The 19,409-nt window shown below is 46.7% G+C and overlaps 1 protein-coding gene across 2 annotated transcripts in view; it reads right to left on the reverse strand.

Moving 5' to 3' along the window:
* Cap2 (cyclase associated actin cytoskeleton regulatory protein 2) overlaps positions 1-19,409 on the reverse strand; it is a 140,277-nt gene that overhangs the window by 13,156 nt on the left and 107,712 nt on the right. For both annotated transcript variants that reach the window (XM_085831127.1, XM_085831128.1), the window contains one exon: positions 1,360-1,549. In XM_085831127.1, coding sequence (XP_085687253.1) covers positions 1,360-1,549 — 190 coding nt within the window. The remainder of the gene's footprint in view (positions 1-1,359; positions 1,550-19,409) is intronic.

Below are 19,409 nucleotides of genomic sequence, written 5' to 3' on the forward strand. Positions count from 1 at the left end.
AAGATGAAGGGTCAACTCAGCAGGGTTTGCAACTACCTAGGAGACATCACTCTGGGCGTGTCTGTGAGAGAATTTGCATAGATTTGTCACTGAGCAGAGAAGCCTCTCCCCAACTAGGGAAGACCCATGCAATGGGCTGAGGACTCAGCCTGAAGTAAAGGGAGAGCATGAACTGGGTACCAGTGTTCATGCCTGCTGCTTCTTGACCCACTATGATGGGAGCAAGCAGTTCTGTGTTGCCGGCCACCACCATGACTTTCCCTATCGATGGATGGACAGTGTCCTCTCAAACTGTGAGCCAAGACAGATCATTCCTTGAGTTGCTTTTATGAGGAATTTTGTCACAGTCATAAGAAAAATAACGAACACGGCAAAGAACCCCGTTTTTAAAGAGATGACACCCCTACTGTGCAAAAAGCAATCAAAAAACCCCTACAATTCCTCAAGCCATCTAAGCCCCTAAAGACTGCCTGGTTGACTCACAGCTAAATCATTTATTAGGTATGGTTTAGAAGGCTATGCCACCCCCAGAAAGTATTTTTTTTTCAGAGTTTGAAATCAGCTTTAGAGTTAGAAGTCCATCCCTTTACTTTGCAAGTGAGTTTCAGAGGGATGGGCAGCACAGGTCTGAACCAGGAATAAATGTGAAGATTTGAGTTCTTAGCTTCCAGTGCCATGTACAGCAACCTCTATACCCTCAATCTTACTAAATGTGCAAAACAAAAATACCCACAATAGACCTTTCGGCCTAATGACTATATCGTCTAGCAGGAGTATACTTTTGATCCTGATACAGAAGAACTTTTGGTGAGGTATGTAAGAACTACTGTTCCAGGTCCATATAGAGAGACTGAATCCTGTGTAAGTTTAGACTGAAAGAAATGCTCTGTGTGTGTCTGTGTTTAAAGAGCATTATTTATTGGATATAAATGTCCCTCTAGGCCCATGGAAAACTTGGTATTTGTATTCAACATTTGTATTCAAATAACCAACTACTTGCCTTATGAAAATAAAGGTAGTTCAATGATAGACCTTCCAAGAGGTAGGATAGAGGTACTATTTGCCATTTTTATGTCATTTGACCTTGACGACTTTTGGAGATTGGTGGGGAAGCTCTGGGGCCAAGGAGGCACCAATCATCGGTCAGCTGAGCATCTGAGTTCTTACTGGTCTGTGTTGCAGCCCAATGAAACCTATGTTCCTGGAGCTGGAGAGCACCCAGGCTCTCACCTCAAGAGGCAGCTCCTTCTCCCTGTATCCTAAGGATGGTGGTGGAATGGTGTGCATTTCCCTGAGGCTCCATATGCCTAGAGTCGAAAGGAGAGGGAGTCGGTCTGTTTCCAGGATTTGTTTTCTTACCTTTAGTGATGGCTTCTCCTTGATTGAGCTGGGCAAATAAAGCTGAGCGAGAAGGGGAGGGCTCCTCCTTTTTATCCTCATTTTCAAAAGGTGGAGGTGGCCCAGGAGGAGGTGGTGGTGGAGGTGGTGGCGGAAGACCAGGCCCAGAGGAGAGGATGGAAAACGCTGATGCTGTGGATGCCACAGGACCCTGTGGGAGACAGAAGATGGGAGCTTTGCTGAGACCGGAGCTCTGGCTGGGATTGTGAGGGGTTCAAGACTCTCCGACAGGGTCCTGGAGGCATAGCCATGCATCGAGAGCCTTTTGGAAAGTCCTGGATGTTCTTGGGAACACACAGTCTGTTGGGTGGGCCCTGCATGTTTAGAAATCTCACTGCAAAGTCATCAGCATACACATATCCACAGGCCCATGTTTATGTCCAAGGCTCTGGGGTAAGAATGAAACCCGAGGCTGGAGAGATGGCTCAGTGGGTAAGAGCACTGACTGCTCTTTCAGCTTCTGTCAGCTAATGTAAGTTTCCTTGAATCTGGAGTTATAGTCAATTGTGAACTGCTTGACATGGGTGATAGGAATCGAACTCAGGTCCTCTGGGAGAGCAGGGAGTCTCTCTTAAGCATTGAGACCTCTCTTATTCATATTAATATTTATAAGCACTGACATATAGCTATATACCTATGAAAAGGAATTAGAAGCCAATTAAATTTTAAAGCAGCAGGCCTAAGGGGAGTGGGACATTCCAGGCATTTCGCTACTGAGAGTCTGAGGCAGGGGAATGACTAGTTTCAGACAATCCTGAACGAGGTAAGTTTGGACTGCACAGTAAGACCCTGTCTCAAAATACGATGTAACAGGAAACTAAGAAACTGGGGGAGATAGAGTAGTTTGTGTGTTTTCCGTACCAAATACAAGGATTGAAACGTTATATAAGTGCCAAATGCTAATGAGCACAGCATAATCTTATTTTCATAAACAACTCGGTATGATGAGATGTCAAAGTCAGGAAGTTTTAATCTGCAGTTGTCTTTTAAAACAGCTATTTTCAAGCACTTACATAATCTCTATTCAGCACAGAATCGCTGTGAATAGAAAAGACTCTTCTCTCATTCAGAATGTGTATCTCTGGGCCTCTGAGAGGCGGAAGTCTCCTCTCCTGGAGCTACAGTTTACCACACTTTTGTTCTTTGTTTTTGTTTTTCCTAAGGAGGAGCATCCTGACTCCTGCAGGATTCTGGGGTCAAGCAGAAAATGGTTTCATAGTTCTTGAGACTAATCAATTTTTTCTCCCCGGGATCCTAAATGATTTCTGTCATGTTACTGAGGTGAAATTTGGGGGACCTGCTCAGACTCATAGAGGACACACAGCATAAGCTTTGCATGTCAGGCCGTATCCCAGGCCTCAGTGATAGACACACCGAGAGCCATGGAATACTACGCTTCCTCATAACCACGCCATTATCCACACAGCCACAGAGGGGCAGTCCCCTCCCCCATCATCCCAGACACTTCTGCTTTGCAGGCACTCTGTTTTGTGAGAAAGGGAGCTGTCCCTGGCTTCCGCATATTTTAGGGACACGCTGGGAGATGTCGCAGCAATGGACAAATCCCATCTTCTGGGGACTTTGACATATTCAGTAGGTGACAGCCGACAGAGAGGGTTTACAGAGATAAATGTGGAAAATAAAGTCTCCCACACCAAGGCGCCTGGAGCCTGTGAAATGCTGCCCTGGACGTGCCCTTCGGAGGTCCAGCCACATTTGTACAACATTCGCTGGGTACCAGGCTCCGGTTTCCAAGGTTACTTTCCAATTAGCATTCCGGGGCTTTTGCCGAACAGTGGACTTGAAACCAAACTGATTAGACCTTCCCTGAATCGAATCTCTTTGGGCTGCCCCCGCACGCAGGGGAGGAGCTAAGCTTTCCTGCCTTTTTTTTTTTTTCTGTACCTGTTACAGACCTCTGTGGCTTGGCACCTAGTGGGCAGCAGCCAGCAAGATGGATCCCACCGGAAACCCAGTGAAAGAGGGAGGAAGGCCCTGGGGTGGGGGTGGGGGTGGGGGTGGGGGTGGGGGTGGGGGTGGGGGTGGGGGTGGGGGTGGGGGTGGGGTTTGAGGAAGGATTCTCTGGTGCCAAATGTTTTCATTGCTTTAGTACTGATGGACTGCTCAGGCAGGATTCAGCTCTGGATATATTGGAACACATGGAATACCTACTGTTCTGTTAAAATTTCCCAAGTCCAGGCTGTGTGGCAGAAATACTAACTGGAGAATGCAAGCAGGGTGGGCTGCATACTCCTGTATGTGTGTGTGTGTGTGTGTGTGTGTGTGTGTGTGTATTTTGCCCACCCCCACTTGGCCCTTGCAGTGTGGGCATAAGTGTGGGAATAGTCGTCCTGTCCTGTGGGCTGAGATGAACCTTAAATAGGACGATGCCACTTGGGCTGTACGGAAATCCCTCTGAGAGAAAAGAAAGAGACCCCAGAAAAGCTTGCATTTAGCAAGAAGACAGCAGCCAATGCCAGGGGCACAGTTCTAGCCTGCATCTGCTGATTTTAAAGCCGCCTTTGCAGAAATCCATTATCTATATTCAGATTTTTATTTTTTCAGAGACAGCGTCTCATGTAGCCCACGGCGGCCTGGAAAGGACAATCTAGCCGAGGATGACCTTGAACTCCTGACCTATCTGCCTCCACCTCCCGGGATCTGGGATTGCAGGTCAGGCAATCCAGGCTCAGATACATTAGCAAAAGAAGTTGTGATTGTTCGTTTATGCAGGGCCTGTGCATCTCATGAGGCCTGTGCAGGGGTCAGAGTCACCTCTTTCCTTCTTCCCTGGGAATGGAACCCTGGTGACCAGGCGTGGCGTTGATCTGAGCCATCTTACTTACCCGATCTGGGTTCTGTTTATTTAAAGTCACTGGTACACAGGAAGTCGGGGGTGGAGTGGAAAGGAAAATGGTGAATCTAGAGGGAGTTAGGAAAAGGACTTGGGGGTAGGGGGTAATAAATATGATCAAAATACTTTGTAAGCATGTATGAAATTCTCAATGAATTAATACAAATATATTAAGTCAGATGACGGGTCAAATGAAAGACTAGATGGGTTGCCTTGTTAAATAGCAGTTTCCCTGGATCTCCACTTAGAATACATGTGATCGAAGCACTGGGAGAAATATAACATCTTTGACTTTTTTTTTTTTTTCCCTTTTTGAGACACAGTCTCGCTAATGTAGCTCAGGCTGGCCCCATGCACCTGCTCCTATCTCAGTCCTCCCTGTGCAAGGATCATTAGTGTGTATCATTATGTCTGGCTTGGTTTAGTTTTAGTCTCCGCTGCTCCACACTGGCCCCTCACACCCATACCTGGTTGTTGTTGTATGAACATCTGGAATAGTCTTCGTGTGGTGGGGAGATTGGGCCTCTTGGCTTTGGTACTGGAGCCCTCAGCATCAACTCGACCTTCACAATGGCTCTGCCATGCCTTGGTTCTCCATTGTAGAATCTGGCCTCTTGCTCAGTTACTTCTGTACTCACCGACCACAGGAACAACTCACTTGTGCCCAGATCCTGGTTCCTGATGGAATGAGTGCTCAAGTGTCCTGGGAGGGGGTGTGTGTCTCAGTGTCCTAGGGACTAGAGACTGGAAGTCAGTAATCCTCAGCAAGCTACCTTTGAAAGGTAGAGGTATCAGGAGAGGTAGCTGATGTGTTGGGGTATCCAGATTGAATGGGAACTGTCACCAGGGCCCAGAGCCTTGGGTGCCCATTGACAGCATTAGGACCTGAGGCTGTAGGCATTGCGGGGCAGTAGAGTTCAGAGGACAGGGAGCTAGAGCAAAGTGGATTTTGCCTTCTTCAGGATTTGAGTTGGGCCTGTGCAGACACATGGCAGAGCTTGCCAAAGGGAGAGTTTGTCTGGAGAGATCTCTAAAGAGGTAAGTCCTGCCTTGGGAAGTTGGGGGGGGGGGTTGGCATTGAAGAGGGTTCCCTTCCCTGCTGGGTGCTGCCTAGGTCTTGGGAAACTGCCAGACTGGCACAAGGACTTCCCTCATTCTGTGAGTGGAGGCTTTGGGATTAGATCTGTGTGAAGCACCAGGCTGATGAGAGGTAGGGTCTACTTGCAAACTTGGGGTCTTTTTCAAATGTTCTTTCTTCCTCCCTCACTTCTTCTACACCCCTCTCTCGTGTGCCTGTGAGTGGACAGATGCAGGCTCTATTCTTCAGGAACCTCCGTTAGGCCAAAGAACAACTTTCAGGAGTCAGTTCTGTCCTTCCATAGAGTGGGCCATAGAGGTCAAACTCAGGTCATCTGGGTAGGTGGCAGGTGCCTTCACTCACTGAGCAGGTTTGCCAACCCTACCTTCTCATGGCTTTTAAAAAACAAAATAACAAAACAAAACAAAATAAAACCAAACCATGGGCCCTGCATACTGAAGCTCAGATTTACCAGCGGAATCACTGCCCCAGCACAAAGAAAGTTTTCTTAATAAATTCTTTTATAATATGTGTGACTTGAACAATATCTTTCATTTTATAGCTGTGGGGCATAGAATCAGACATCTCAGCACTCAGAACCCAGGGAGGTGAGGTCATGTGACTGGGATGAGGTCACCTATCCCGGGGACTCTGAGAGCTGAAGGTGGCCATCTCAGTGCAGGAGCTCTGTGGGAGGCAGACTTCACCTTACCAAAGCAGCAGTGACCCGTCCAGCCAGATAAACAGTTAAGCCTTTCTGAGGCTGGGGAGATGAGTCTCTGAAGTGTCTTAGAGTCTTCAAGCTGGGCACAGTTAAAGAAGAGCGTCTATAAAAGTCGTGTAACAATGGCTCGCCACTTAAACAAAAAGAAAAGCAGAACACTTGTGATTTCCAATGGCTCTGTTCCCGGTGCAAAAGTTCACTTGTGTTGCAAGAACACGGCACAAAAATCCCAAATGAGGCTTTTAAGGCCTATTAAGATTAATTCTGAGAGCAGATGTTTGATTATGGACTTTTTTTCCTCTTTTTCCTGGCACAAAGACATTTAAAAGAAAGTTAATGTTCTACAAATCTCTCTAAATTAATGTCACTGTCCCGGGAACAGCTGTCTCTCCCATTTTTAAAGTCGTGAACTGTAGGCAGAAAACCAAGAGACATTTTCAGTGGCACATGGGCATTTGCAAGTTTGGGGTAATCTTCAGTTATGTGCACTACGTCACATACACCACAGCCTACATTACGCACACCACAGCTCCAGCTGTACCCAGTGGTTTGTTTTCATTGATGGCTACTTCCCAGAGCAGTTAGGACTCATTTCTTCAGAAGTCAGACTTTAGTTTTTGGTGTTTCTGAGACAGGGTCTTGAATTTACTATGTAGTTCAGGCTGGCCTCAATACTCCCGGTGATTTTCCCCTGCCTCAGCCTCCTGGGTGCTGTGATTACAGGTATGAGACACCAGGTTAGCCTCTTAGAATTTAGAGTTTTACTAGAGAGGGAAATTACTGAAGATGTTAACTGGAGTCTTACTATTGCTCAGTGGTGGCCATTCTATACAATTAATTGCATGTTTCTTCCTCCTAACGCTACTTCTTAAGTAGCTAAGTCATTCAGATATAGTGTAAACTTACTTCTAAATATGCCATAAAAATGATTTCAATTATCTAGATTTTTGTGTTTGTAGAAAGAAAAGCCAGGAGGACTAGCCAGTGTGGGGGCATGGAGCCAGACGTAGGGTTGCCGTGACTTAGAGCACACCATTGGGGGCTTTGCAAGTTTCCTAGTCCTGAAAAGAAGTGATCGAGGGGTTTAAGCAAAGATACAGACAGCATTAACCTCCAGCTTTGAGACTAGATCAGGCAACCAGTATCTTGGTTGGTATTTTTACCATCATTTAAAGAGCAGGGACCAAGAACACAAAATTGTCATGTGATCCTTTCTTGGAACAGGTGGATTATGTTGCTTACACCAGGGCCTTTGCCGAGACTTCTCTTCTATAAAACTAGCTTAGCGACGGTAATATTTTGAGCCACCTGTCCTTAAAGTATTTGTGGAGATGGTAGATAAGGCCACAGGAATGGAGCAGCTGACACTCAGCAGTATTTATGGGTCTTGTTCCTCCCCTCCGTTCTTCAGGGACACACACAGTTGGTTCCCTTGTTTCTGGGCAGAATCTCTCTGGTTGTCCTTTGTTGAACCGTCTTGGCCTGTTAATCACTAATAAAGCCCACCATTAACAATCTCCAGGTAGCAGTAGCAGTGAGAGCTCACGCGTGCCTGCTCATACACAGTTTGGACACCACAGGAACTCATGGTGTTTTACAGCTAACATTTTATATAAAGCACTGTCCATTACCTTTTCAGAAGACAAAGAACCCCCGAATGGCCTGGTATGATATAATGCATGAAACATAAGAGCAATAAACGCCATTTCCATAATAGGAGACACTGACTAAAGAAAGAGCAAAAGTCTCTCCTCTCTCTTCTCTCTCTCTCCCGCACCCCACCCCCGTCTCTCTCCTCCCATAAGTCCATGAAGATCAGCTGGCCTCGAACTCACTATGTAGCCAAGGATGACTGATTTCAATCCTCCTGTTCTAGCTCCCAAGTGCTGGGATCACTGCCAGGGATTGAGCATAGGCTTCGAGCATACTGGGCCAGCACTCTACTACCCCAGCCCTTAAACAGTCTTTCAACCTCAAATTAATGATTTAGGGTTTGTTTGTTTGTTTGAAACAGGGACTGATGTAGTCTAGGCTGACCTGAAATTCACTGTACACCTTAAATGTCAGATTCCCCTGCTTGTGGCTCTGTGGTACATCTGGTACACCACCACTCCCGGAAGTTCACCCCTCCTGAGACATGTTCTTGTTGTGTGGCTGGCCGGCCATGAGACTCGCTGTAGAACTGGCTATCAGTGATCCTTCTGCCTCTGTCTCTCAACTGCTAGGATCTCAGGTGTGTGCCACTGTGATTGGCTACACACACACACACACACACAAACACCCACAATTTCTGCGTCTTGATCAATGGCAGTCAGATCAACGTGTTTCCAAACATAAAGAACATCCTTATGAACTGGCAGATTTTACATCGACACTAATGTCACAGTTCCATTACAATTATAACAAAGAAAGATGATTGTAGAGATTTGGCTCAGTGGGTAAGCGTGCTTTTTCTGCGAGACATGAGGACCTGCGTTTGGATTTCCAGCACCCACATAAAAGATGGGTTATTACGCCGGGCGTTGGTGGCGCACGCCTTTAATCCCAGCACTCGGGAGGCAGAGGCAGGCGGATTTCTGAGTTCGAGGCCAGCCTGGTCTACAGAGTGAGTTCCAGGACAGCCAGGGCTACACAGAGAAACCCTGTCTCGAAAAACCAAAAAAAAAAAAAAAAAAAAAAAAAAAAAAAAAAAAAAAAGATGGGTTATTGCTATGTGTGCCTGTAACCCCAGCACTGGGGGAGCAGAGACAGCCTAGCTAAGATGGTGAGCCTGGTCCAGTGAAAGAGAGCCAAGTGGAATAGAGACCCCTGTCTCAAGGCAATGAGGAAAAAGAGTTGTTGGGGGGGGGGGCACTGGATGTTCTGTTTAGGCCTCCACATATTTGCAGGCATGTGCACACCCCCATACACTCAGATGCATGCACACCACACACCACACACACAGACAAGAAAATAATGAAATAAAACAGACACATCTCTGCATAGCAACGGAAGGATGCACATCCTAGCAACACAAGTGCAAGCCGGCTTGGACTCATGGCTCCAGGCTGAATTCTTTCTACCACTTGTTAGGATTTTGAGACTTCTGCCAAGGAAAAGAAAGCTCCCAGGACCCGTTCCAAGAAAACAGAATTGTTAATAATACCACAGAGAAGTGCTACATAATATTTTAAGGACATGCTTATTAATAACGTTTGGAAAGCCAATTTAAAGGCTGTTTTCTCTTTATTAAGGGCTATTGAACACGATGGAGGTTTCCGATTCCCACAAAGTCCTATAATACTTATATGCAGTTGCTATAAAAAGGTGGGTGCACAGCTATGGCATGACATGGGGCCTCGTTTGGATTAGTTCTTTTCAAAGTCACGGCTCCGAACAGTCTCATCCCAAGCTGTGAAAGGGAGGGTCAGTGAGAACCCAAATCTTGGGGTGAGGATGTGGCTAGATCTGAAGAATGCCTACTTAACAAAACGAAGCCCTGGTTTGATCCCCAGCACTGCACATGCCGGGAACTCTGGCATTTGGGAGTTGGAGGCTGGAAGATCGGAAGTTCAAGGCCATCTCTTGGCTACAAAAGGAGTTTGAATCCAGCTTAGGCTGCATGAGACCATGCCTCAGAAACAAAACCGAACCATAAAGATGACCACAGCCCCGTGCCCAGATCTCAGCGCTTCACCCTAGCTTCTGAGTTTGCTCTTCTCTGTCTCAGGATGGTTGTCGGCTGGTGGATCTTGTATGGTGCCCCTTTGGTGATGTAGACAAATCAGGGAGTTGCAACTGATGAGAATAAACAAAACCAAGTCACTTCAGAGACAGAGTAAATGCCTCACACTGGAAAAACCCCCAGAGAGAGACACATGGTCGGTCAGTGCCAGTAAAATTAGATCTGTGCTTCACGTCTTAATTCGAGTGTCTAGATGAGTCCTTCCAAAATTGATTTTTATTCGATATGCCCAAGGTAGGATTTTTTGATAAAGGTGGACCAGGCCATCCCAGCAGAGACAATAAGTGGGGCACGGTCTAGTTCACGGGTGTGGGCTAGGCATTTGAGAGAAACCATCTTGGTAAGAGGCTGTTGATACGAGGCTGACCTTGCTCTGCAGTTGAAACCTATACCAAATCTGGACTCTCCAAGTTGTCTTTTCTTCTTCACTGCCGGCATCAGCAACACGAAAATACAGTTTCTCATAAAAGAAGGGAAAATAAAATTTCCGTGGGAAAGCTTCCCAGAGTTAAAGATAGCCAAGTCTACCCATCAAAGAGAGCACGCTGGAGAGCCAATGGCTGTATAAATAAATGCCAAGAGCGACTCATGCTTTGACTCAGCTGGACAGTGACTTCACTGGGCTGGTTGAGGCTTACTTTGTCACGGAACTCAAGGTTTTTTGTTTTTCAGTTGGAATTTAGGATCCTAAAGAGATGACTGTGCTGCCTTGAAAGACCAGCACTTTGGAAACAGCAGTCATGAAGACAAAGGCAAGCTAAGGGCTGCTAGAGAGATCACTAATATTGTATAGGTATTTTTACATTTTAAATGAAAATACCCAACAGCGTCATCTTTTGAGCTTAAGAGTTGAGGTGTGGTAGCTGGGCATGGTGGCACATGCCTTTAATCCCAGCACTCGGGAGGCAGAGGTAGGCCAATTTCTGAGTTTGATGCCAGCCTGGTTTACAGAGTGAGTTCCAGGACAGCCAGGACTACACAGAGAAACCCTGTCTCAAAACAACAACAACAACAACAACAACAACAAAACCCAAAAGAGTTGAGGTGTGATAATGCAGAGTAATGTGTGCTGATACAGGGTAACCTGGGCTAACACAGGGTAACCTGAGCTAATATAGGGTAACCTGGGCTAACACAGGGCAACATGAACTTCAATTCCAACCACTGAGCCGATCCCTAGGGGTTGCAATTCGATTAGTTTGAATGACAGGTATGGTAGACAGGGGCCAGGGATCTGCTCTGTGCATTATTTCATGAAGTGTTGTATCACGTGTACAGGGTAACCCATATCTTCCCTCTTTTCTTAAGAAACCCCTTTTTTTTTCCTTAACATGATATCAGACTCAATATCAGTTCGTGTCATCTAAAGATGAGAGGCAGCAGGTGGCCAGGGCAGGACAGGGGACTGTCATTGAGCAGTGTAAAAATGCGTTGTCCACTCTCATCACTGTCTTGGCATAGAAATAAGGACATACATTCACAGGGCCCATTGACACTGGACACAACCTATAGTTAATGACTGTGGCTGGTCAGGTGGAAGTGGGCAGGGGCATCATCTATGTCTAAAGCCCTGGGGCAATCACTGGGGACCCTTGGGTGCCTCTTCTGTGATTCTCTTCATAGCCTCAGGGCAGAGAAGACACTTTTGTGCCCCCAGACGGGCCTCTACCTCTCCACCCCGCCTCTCCATGTCTTAGTTTAGAACGCTTCACTTCTGTGAACCGGAAGACTCTTCCAGATCCCTCAGGGTTCAACGCCAATCTTTTCATAGGTTTTTTTTGGAATAGAGCATGTGTGTGTGTGTGTGTGTTACATGTTCATGTGGGTGTACAAGCATGAGTTTGTGCATGTACATGGGTGTATGTGCTTGAGGAGGCCAGCGGTCAGCTTCAGCTGATATTCCTTAGGGGTCATTTACCTTAGTGTTTTGAGACAGGGTCTCTCACTGGGGCTTGGGGCTTCCAATTACACTAGGCTGGCCAGCAAGCCCCAGGGGTCTGTTTGTTCCCCTCTCCTCAGAGTTGTCATTATAAGTGCCACACCTGGCTTTTCACATGGGTGCAAGTCCTTATGCTCATAGAGCATGCCCTTTAACAACAACCATCCCGCAGCCCCTTCTGGAGCTCTTTTGGGAAGACAGTTTCTGTTCCCCTGGACAGAGACTCCCCAGAACACTGGCATGATAATTTGCATCGCACCACAGATATTTGCTGGCGAATCTGGGTTTGGTTTGGTCAATTCCAGAACTCAGGGGGTATTTTCTTATTCATCTTACTGCTGTCTGCCAGTCATGGGGCCCAGGACCTGGGATTTTCAGATGCTTCTGCAGAGAGGATGGGACAGGGCATGGTGGCCCATGGAGTAGAATTATTTATTTTAGGTATATGAACACACTATAGCTGTCTTCAGACACACCAGAAGAGGGTGTCAGATCTCATTACAGATGGTTGTAAGCCACCATGTGATTGCTAGGAATTGAACTCAGGACCTCTGGAAGAGCAGCCAGTGCTCTCAACCGCTAGCCATCTCTCCACCCTCATGGAGAAGTTTGTTTGTTTTTTTTCCCCCAAGTCCAAATAGATAGGGCTTTCTAATCTCAGACTTCCAGTCTCCAAAACTCTGAACTAAAGAATATGTTTTATTTATAAAGGACCCAATGTGGAGTGTTTGTTATGGCAACAGAAAAGGAGCCCACAAGCATGTTCATATCTCCCATGGAGAACACTTTTGCCCAGCCACACCCTTAAATCACAACCGACTGATAGTCTTGTCCTGTGTGAAAGAATAAATGACAAGAATCCTCAATTACACTGTGTCTGTCAATGTTATAAATTAAGGAAACAAAGTAAAAATAGTGAAATCATCTGGGGATGGAGAGATAGCTCAGCAATCAGGAGCACTGGCTGCTCTTCCAGAGGACCCAGCACCTACACAGCAGCTTACGGCTGTCTGTAGCTCCAGTTTCAGGAGGTCTGACACTGTCACACAAACACATGAGCAGGCAAAACAGCAATGCACATAGATAAACATGAATTTACTTTTGAGACAGGGTCTGGCGATGTTGCTTAGGATGGTCGCATGCTTGTAACAACCCTCTGGGTTTAGCCTCCTGAGCGTCCAGATTACAGGCATGTGTTACTCTGTCCACCTCAAACATGGGATTCTAACTGAATATGTTACTAAAGTAGTCCCCAGGATATGGTTTAAATAAGTTAGGAATGAGAATTAACTCCTGACTCCTCAAACTTCAGAGACTTTGAGTTCTTGGTTGTAAAAATTTTCAAGTAAACAGAATAATCTCAACTATTAAATCAGACAGTTTTAAAAGCTACTACTATTTTGATTTATGGAGAGAGACAAATACTCTAAAATATTTATACTTTCTTATCAACAAACACCAAAGCCCAAAGGTATTTATGAGACAATAGAAACAGTTATAAACACACATCTCAAAGTGCCATAGTTTTGTTAATCATACATGAGGCTATCCGACTGTTCTGGATGTATGTGCAGTCTACTGAAGATATATCATGGGTTAAAATAAATCTATACTGACAAACATTGATCTTAAAACCTTCAGGCAGACCCTGAATCTCTGAGCAATCATCTGTCGATTTAGACAATTGGTTTGCAGATAATCAAGAGGAGCTCATTATGTGAAGACCCGACTCCTTAGTTCTTCAAGGTTGTGTCTATTCTTCCCCCCTCACTTTGTGAAGCCCCTCCCCGAAAGTCACTAGTAACAAATGATGTGTTACACTAGCAGTTCTGGATGCCGTTACTTACCTTAGCATCCCCAGAGATAAAGTGCCTGGCTAACGGAACTTAGGGGAGAAAAGCTTTCTTTTGTCACTCAGTTTAAAGGGATCACAGTCCATTGTGGCCAGAAAGTATGGCTGAGGGATTGGTTTGAAATTGTGCTGGTGAGAGCTAGCTTACATGCAGGTGGATCAGGAAGTAGAGCGAGGGAGATGCCTATGTTCGGTTCAGGTTCTCCTCTCCCCCTTTTTATTCAGTTCTGAGACTCCAGCCCACTGGATAGATTTGTCTACATCCAGGCAGGGTTAGCCCCCTCACTTAATCTTCCCTGGGAAAGATCCGATGGACACAACAGAGGTGTGCCTCACCAATGCCCTAGCCTTTCTGTTTTTAATCGAGTTAACAAATGGAAGCCACAGTCTATGGACCATACTAGCCAGAACCTCCTAATCTCATTGGAAATTAACCAATATTCTGGACCCTGACGGCCTTTTCAAGGTCTTTCCCAGGCCACCATTTACTTTGGTGGCCAGGCCATCCTTCTTACAGCTATAAGACACCCCTCCCCACTCTATCTTTTCATTGTCTCCTTGATAGATCCTTTAAGGAATGTCGGTCCCCAGGTTTTTATCCCTGTCATGCTTTGTCTATCCCTTCCTCTCTTTAGATGATTTATACATGGGTGCCAGGCTTTCCCTTCTTTCTGAGATGCCTCACGGGCTCCTCAAACACAGTCGAGCAGCAGGCATTTTCCTCCTTTCCTGCTTCTTCCTAGGCTGCTCCTAGCATGATACCCTGTTTCTATTGCTTTCCCTAAAAATCTAGATCGGAAATTTTGTGATTAGACTTGAGTTCTCCTCTACCTTCCCTCCCCAAACCATCATCACCTTTGCGCTCCCATTCATCCCTGCTCTGCTCTGTTTCTTCTTTAGGTCACACCTTGATCACTAGCCTCCTAAGGTATACTGGGTCCCCTTGACTCTTCCCTCTCTCATGTATCAAATACGATTCAAAGTACTTTCTACAGCCTGTAACTTTCTGCTTAGCAACCTATAGTGAAAGTAACAAGCCTTGTGGCTACCTATGACCCAACCTTCTGAGCATAACTACAATGTTGCCTTCACCAGCTCTGCAAAACTACTAGCCTTTACAGTTTGCCTGGAAAAGCTGTGTAGGCATACGGGATGTATACATACTGAACTCTTTGCTTGGAATTACCCTTTTCTTTCTTCTTTCCTTCCTTCCTTTCCTCTTTTCTTTTCTTTTCTTTTCTTTTCTTTTCTTTTCTTTTCTTTTCTTTTCTTTTCTTTTCTTTTCTTTTCTTTTCTTCTTCTTCCCCTCCTCCCCCCTTCCCCCCCCCTCCGTCTCTCTCTCTCTCTGAGGGAGAGTTTCTCTGTGTTTCTCTGTGTATCCCTGGCTGTTCTGAAACTTATTCTGTAGACCACGCTGACTTCAAACTCACAGAGATTCACCTGCCTCTGCCTCCTGAGTGCTGGGGGTTAAAGGCATGCACCACCTCTTATTCACATCCTTCCAAGTGTCAGTCTCATGGCCTTTCCTGACCATCCATGAGTCTAATTATTTTCCAGTATGGCCTACATTACTGCATTCATTTGTGTACCATAATGATCTTGGGGGTGGGGAGGTTGCTCAGTTGGTAGAGTGCTTGCCCAGCAGTTACAAAGTGAATGGTTCAATTGCAGTCTTGCATGAACGGGGTGGAACAGTGCATGCCTGTAATCCCAGCACTCAAGAGGTGGAGGCAAGAGGATTAGAAACTCAGGGTCATCCTTGATTTTACAGGGGCTTCAAGGACAGCCTAGAATATAGGAAACCCTGTCTCAGAAACAAACAACCAAACTACTACACCAACAAAAAATTATCTCCCTATAATAACTTCTTTTGGTCAGTGGAAACATACAAGGGCTTGTCCTTAGAATCTGTAGCACACAGAGAAACCATCTGGGGAGTCTTGTTAACTGGAGGTTGTGTTTCAGGAGGGTACAGGTGGGACCAGGGATTCTGAGGTTTCTGTTTAGCAAGGGTTTGGGTTGCTGTTGGCACAAAATCACACTGCCTATTGGATGCCAGGCACCTCTCTGTCTTCCTTGTTTACATAAGCCTTGCTCTCTGGACTTGTCCCTCAAAGGGCTCTCACCCTGGACCAGCATTCTGTGTTGCTTGCATGATCTTGCTGGAGAGGAGTTTCCACTGAATTTAAGCATTCCCTCCAGAGGGGAAGGGAGATTAGGGAGACTCTGGGCACAAGCAAGAGACCTCGAGTCTGAGACTGTGGGGACTTGCAAGATCCTAGAAGGCTCATCCTGTGGGACCGTGAAAGGCAGCCTGTGTTCTGGTTGAGCGAAGCTCACTCCGGAGATCCAGTAGAAAACTCTACAAGGGACAGAACAGTGAGCCACGTTCCCAGACACAGGCACCTGACACCACAGAGGCCCCAGCTCCATAATCCTGTGACTATCAGTCATGTAGACAATGTCCTAAACTCCTGGTATTCTGGCTAGACTCCACCCCCACAATTAACCTGGCAATAGCCAGCTATGCTCCTCCCCACAGCTACCCTGCAACAGCTAGGTAGCCCAGCCCACTATAAAAGGGGCTGCTTGGCCCCTCCTCTCTTTCTTAAGTTCTTGTTCTCCTACTTTCACCTTTTGCTCTCCTCCTTTCCCCTTCTCTCCATGTGGCCATAGCCTGCTTCTCCTTCTCTACCTTCTCTCTGTCTCTGTCTCTCTCTGCCTTTCTACAATAAGGCTCTAAAGCCATGGACCGTCTCTGCTTATCCAGACCCACCATGCTTGAATGATGGAATAGGTCTTCCTCTGAAGAGCCAAGTCAAGAAGGTCTCCCAGTGTTTCTAGCCACTAGACTGGACCAAGGGCTCTGGCCTGTGTGTGGAAACCACCCAGGTTCCCCTCTCCCCCTGCCATCTTTCTCCCTTCGGCTCTGGGGTTGAGAGAGCTGCTCCTGGGGCCTCTACCCATTCTCAGCTCTTCTGCAGTGTCCAGCTACATCCTGTGATGCCCAAGTGCTGGAACCTGTCATCCCTAGCCTTCGTGAGGCCCAGGGACCCTGGACTGCTACCCCTAACCCCTTGCAGACTGGAGTTCAGTGGCTTCCCACAGCCAGATGCCCACCCAGGCTGCATGGAGTGCGTAGCAGTCCCCCACATCCGCCCACCCAGAGCCTTGGAGCTCTGGCAGGATGGGGGTTCTCTCCCACCCCCTTTATTTTCCAGCTCCCACTGCCCAACATCGTCCCTTGATATAGAAGGAGCTTCTATATCAAGGGACTTGATATAGAAGGGATATAGTAGGGACTCCTACTTCTGGGTAGGAGACTCTCTCCAGCCTAGTTACTGAGATGGAGAGTCTTGGACTTGGTGAGCTGTCTGCAGTTGTGCAGAGAGCTCTGGGGCAGCAGCCTCTTTGAGCTGTCATCTGTGTTGGGGGCTCTGGGTGACGGGGCTGCTTTTGAGTCACCCCAGCCCCTATAACTCCTCACCCATGTACCTGTTAGCAATCCCAATAAAATCTCATTGGTTCACTGAATTGGACTTTGGCTGTCAGTCATCCCTTTGGTCTGGCATTGGCTTCCTATCTAGGGGGTGTGTAGACCTGTCTGTCACACATCAGCTCTGCAAGTTTGTATGTGGATTTTAGCAGGTGACACGGATACCTGCCTTGTCACTTACCTGCCGATATTTATAGCACCTTTCTCAGAACTCTCGGTGCACAATGGCTGAATCAGAAATGTTAGGTTAGCTTAGTGGTCTCTTTGAAGCCAATGCGGCCATTCCCAAGCCTAGCTTCATTTGTGCACTTGTGCATGCAGGGCTCCTTTGTTTATCGGTGGAGATTTAAACCACTTTGATCAACATGGCTCTGATCCAGAAGAGAATGCTGCTTCAGAGTTTCCTTGCCTTACGATGGAGAATACCTGGGCAAACTCACCGCAGGTTGAGAAGGCTCTAAGTAAAAGTGTATTTAATGCCCTGATCTTAGCCCCATTGCACAGTGCAGATGGAGTGGGTGTCTTCCTTGTGATCTAGCTTTGGAAAGAGATGGTAGCTCTTGCTGCTCACTGGGAAAAGACTCAAACCCACAGCATAACATTCAGGTGTCTACTGGTTTTGCAACCAACCTACAACTGAAAAATCATTACGGGAGGCCAGGCACACAGCTCAGTGGTAGATCGCTTGGCTCACACGGGCTGGGCCTCGAGTTCTATCTCCAGCATAAAAAACAGAACAGAACAAAACAAACAAACAACCAACAAGCACAAAACAAAACCCAAGCCATTTGAGATAGGTGTCGTGGCACATGCCTATAATTCCAGCCCTCAGGAGGCAGCGGCAGGAGGATTGCTCAAAGTTCCAGCCCAGCCTGGTCTATACAACGACGTCAAAGCCGACCAAAGCTACTGGGACCATATCAAACGAAGACGACAGCAACCACAAAACTCTGAGTCAATAAATGGCTCATCAGATAAAGGCGCCTGCCCACCTGAGTTCAATCTAGAGCCCCGGATGGTGGAAGCAGAGAACCAGCTCCTGCCAGCTGTCCTCTGACTTCTGAGTGTGAGCTATGGCACGGGCACACACACGCTTGATAGATAAATTCAATTAAAAATGCAAGCAACGATAACAACAACAACAATAACAAAATCTTAACTTGAATCATTGTAAACCAGGGAACTGTCTGTAGTTGGCCACCCAAGGACCCCAAAGAGGGCTAAGGAATCAAGAACAAGCCAGTTTAGTTAACGCAGCTGTGGGCAGGTGCACTGCCCAGAGCCACCCTGGAGAGAAGGGCATCTGTAGGGGTCAGCACTGAGCTTTGCAGCCCAGGCCAGTGACATACCCTCTGAGGCCCTGCCGGTCCCTGTAACCCGTGAACCAAGGTGAGGTTTGCACAAGCTCCAAATGAAGCATGCATATAGAAGGTTGAACCCAGTTCTGTAAATGTCAAGAGGGACCAGAGAGGCCAGAACACCTGCGACTCACACACACACACACACACACACATATATATGTATATATATATATATATATATATATATATATATATAACCACACACGGTAGCGTCTACATTATTCATGGTAACTCAGGATGCCCTCTGGCAGCTTTTCATTGGACCACAAGCAAAATCCCCAAAACATAAGATTCATTAAAACCGTCACATAAGTCTTTATCTAATCCACCCACATGGTTTCATTCTACTTTACAGATAGCCGCAGCCACTTTCTGAAGCTATAGTAAGTACAACTGCACAAAAGAGCAGGGATGTGTCTACAAGATCCACACCAGAGTAGGCTCAAGCTCAGCCTCTTAATCGATCTTGTTCGTGGAATTCCTGGCAAGATCTGCACAGTTCACAGGAAAACTTTAGTTCCCGTATCATTACAAGAGTGAGGACCGGGCTTTGGTCTCCCAGCAGCAGGCATCTGGTTTGAGGTTTTTTTGCTTGTGGTTCTTACAAATCTGTCTAACTGCAGGGCGGGCAGATCACTGGTGCTTCTCCCAGGCTTGTGCCAAAAGATCAATTTAGTTAGCAAAGTGTCTCTGGACCTTAGCCCGGAAGAAACAACATCCGTCAATATGAAAAAGACTCCGGAAGAAAGGAACTAACTGAAAACTCAAGTCCTTTCTGGTTTGGACTGCTGCTAGGTCCATGCTGGCTTCAAGTTGAAGAAGAGCCCAGAGAAATGACAGGGCTCTGTGGACCGAAGTCAGTGTAATAAGAGACACAGACAGATGACTTCACAGCTGCTTGCTCCGAAGCGCCAAACACTTCCGCCCCCACCCACCCCAGCACATTGTGCACACATTCACTGCCTCCCCTGTTGCTGTCCCAA

This window comes from Mus caroli, unplaced genomic scaffold (assembly GCF_978045245.1).
Source record: "Mus caroli unplaced genomic scaffold, Mus_caroli_1 scaffold_15, whole genome shotgun sequence".
NCBI classification, from domain to species: domain Eukaryota; kingdom Metazoa; phylum Chordata; class Mammalia; order Rodentia; family Muridae; genus Mus; species Mus caroli.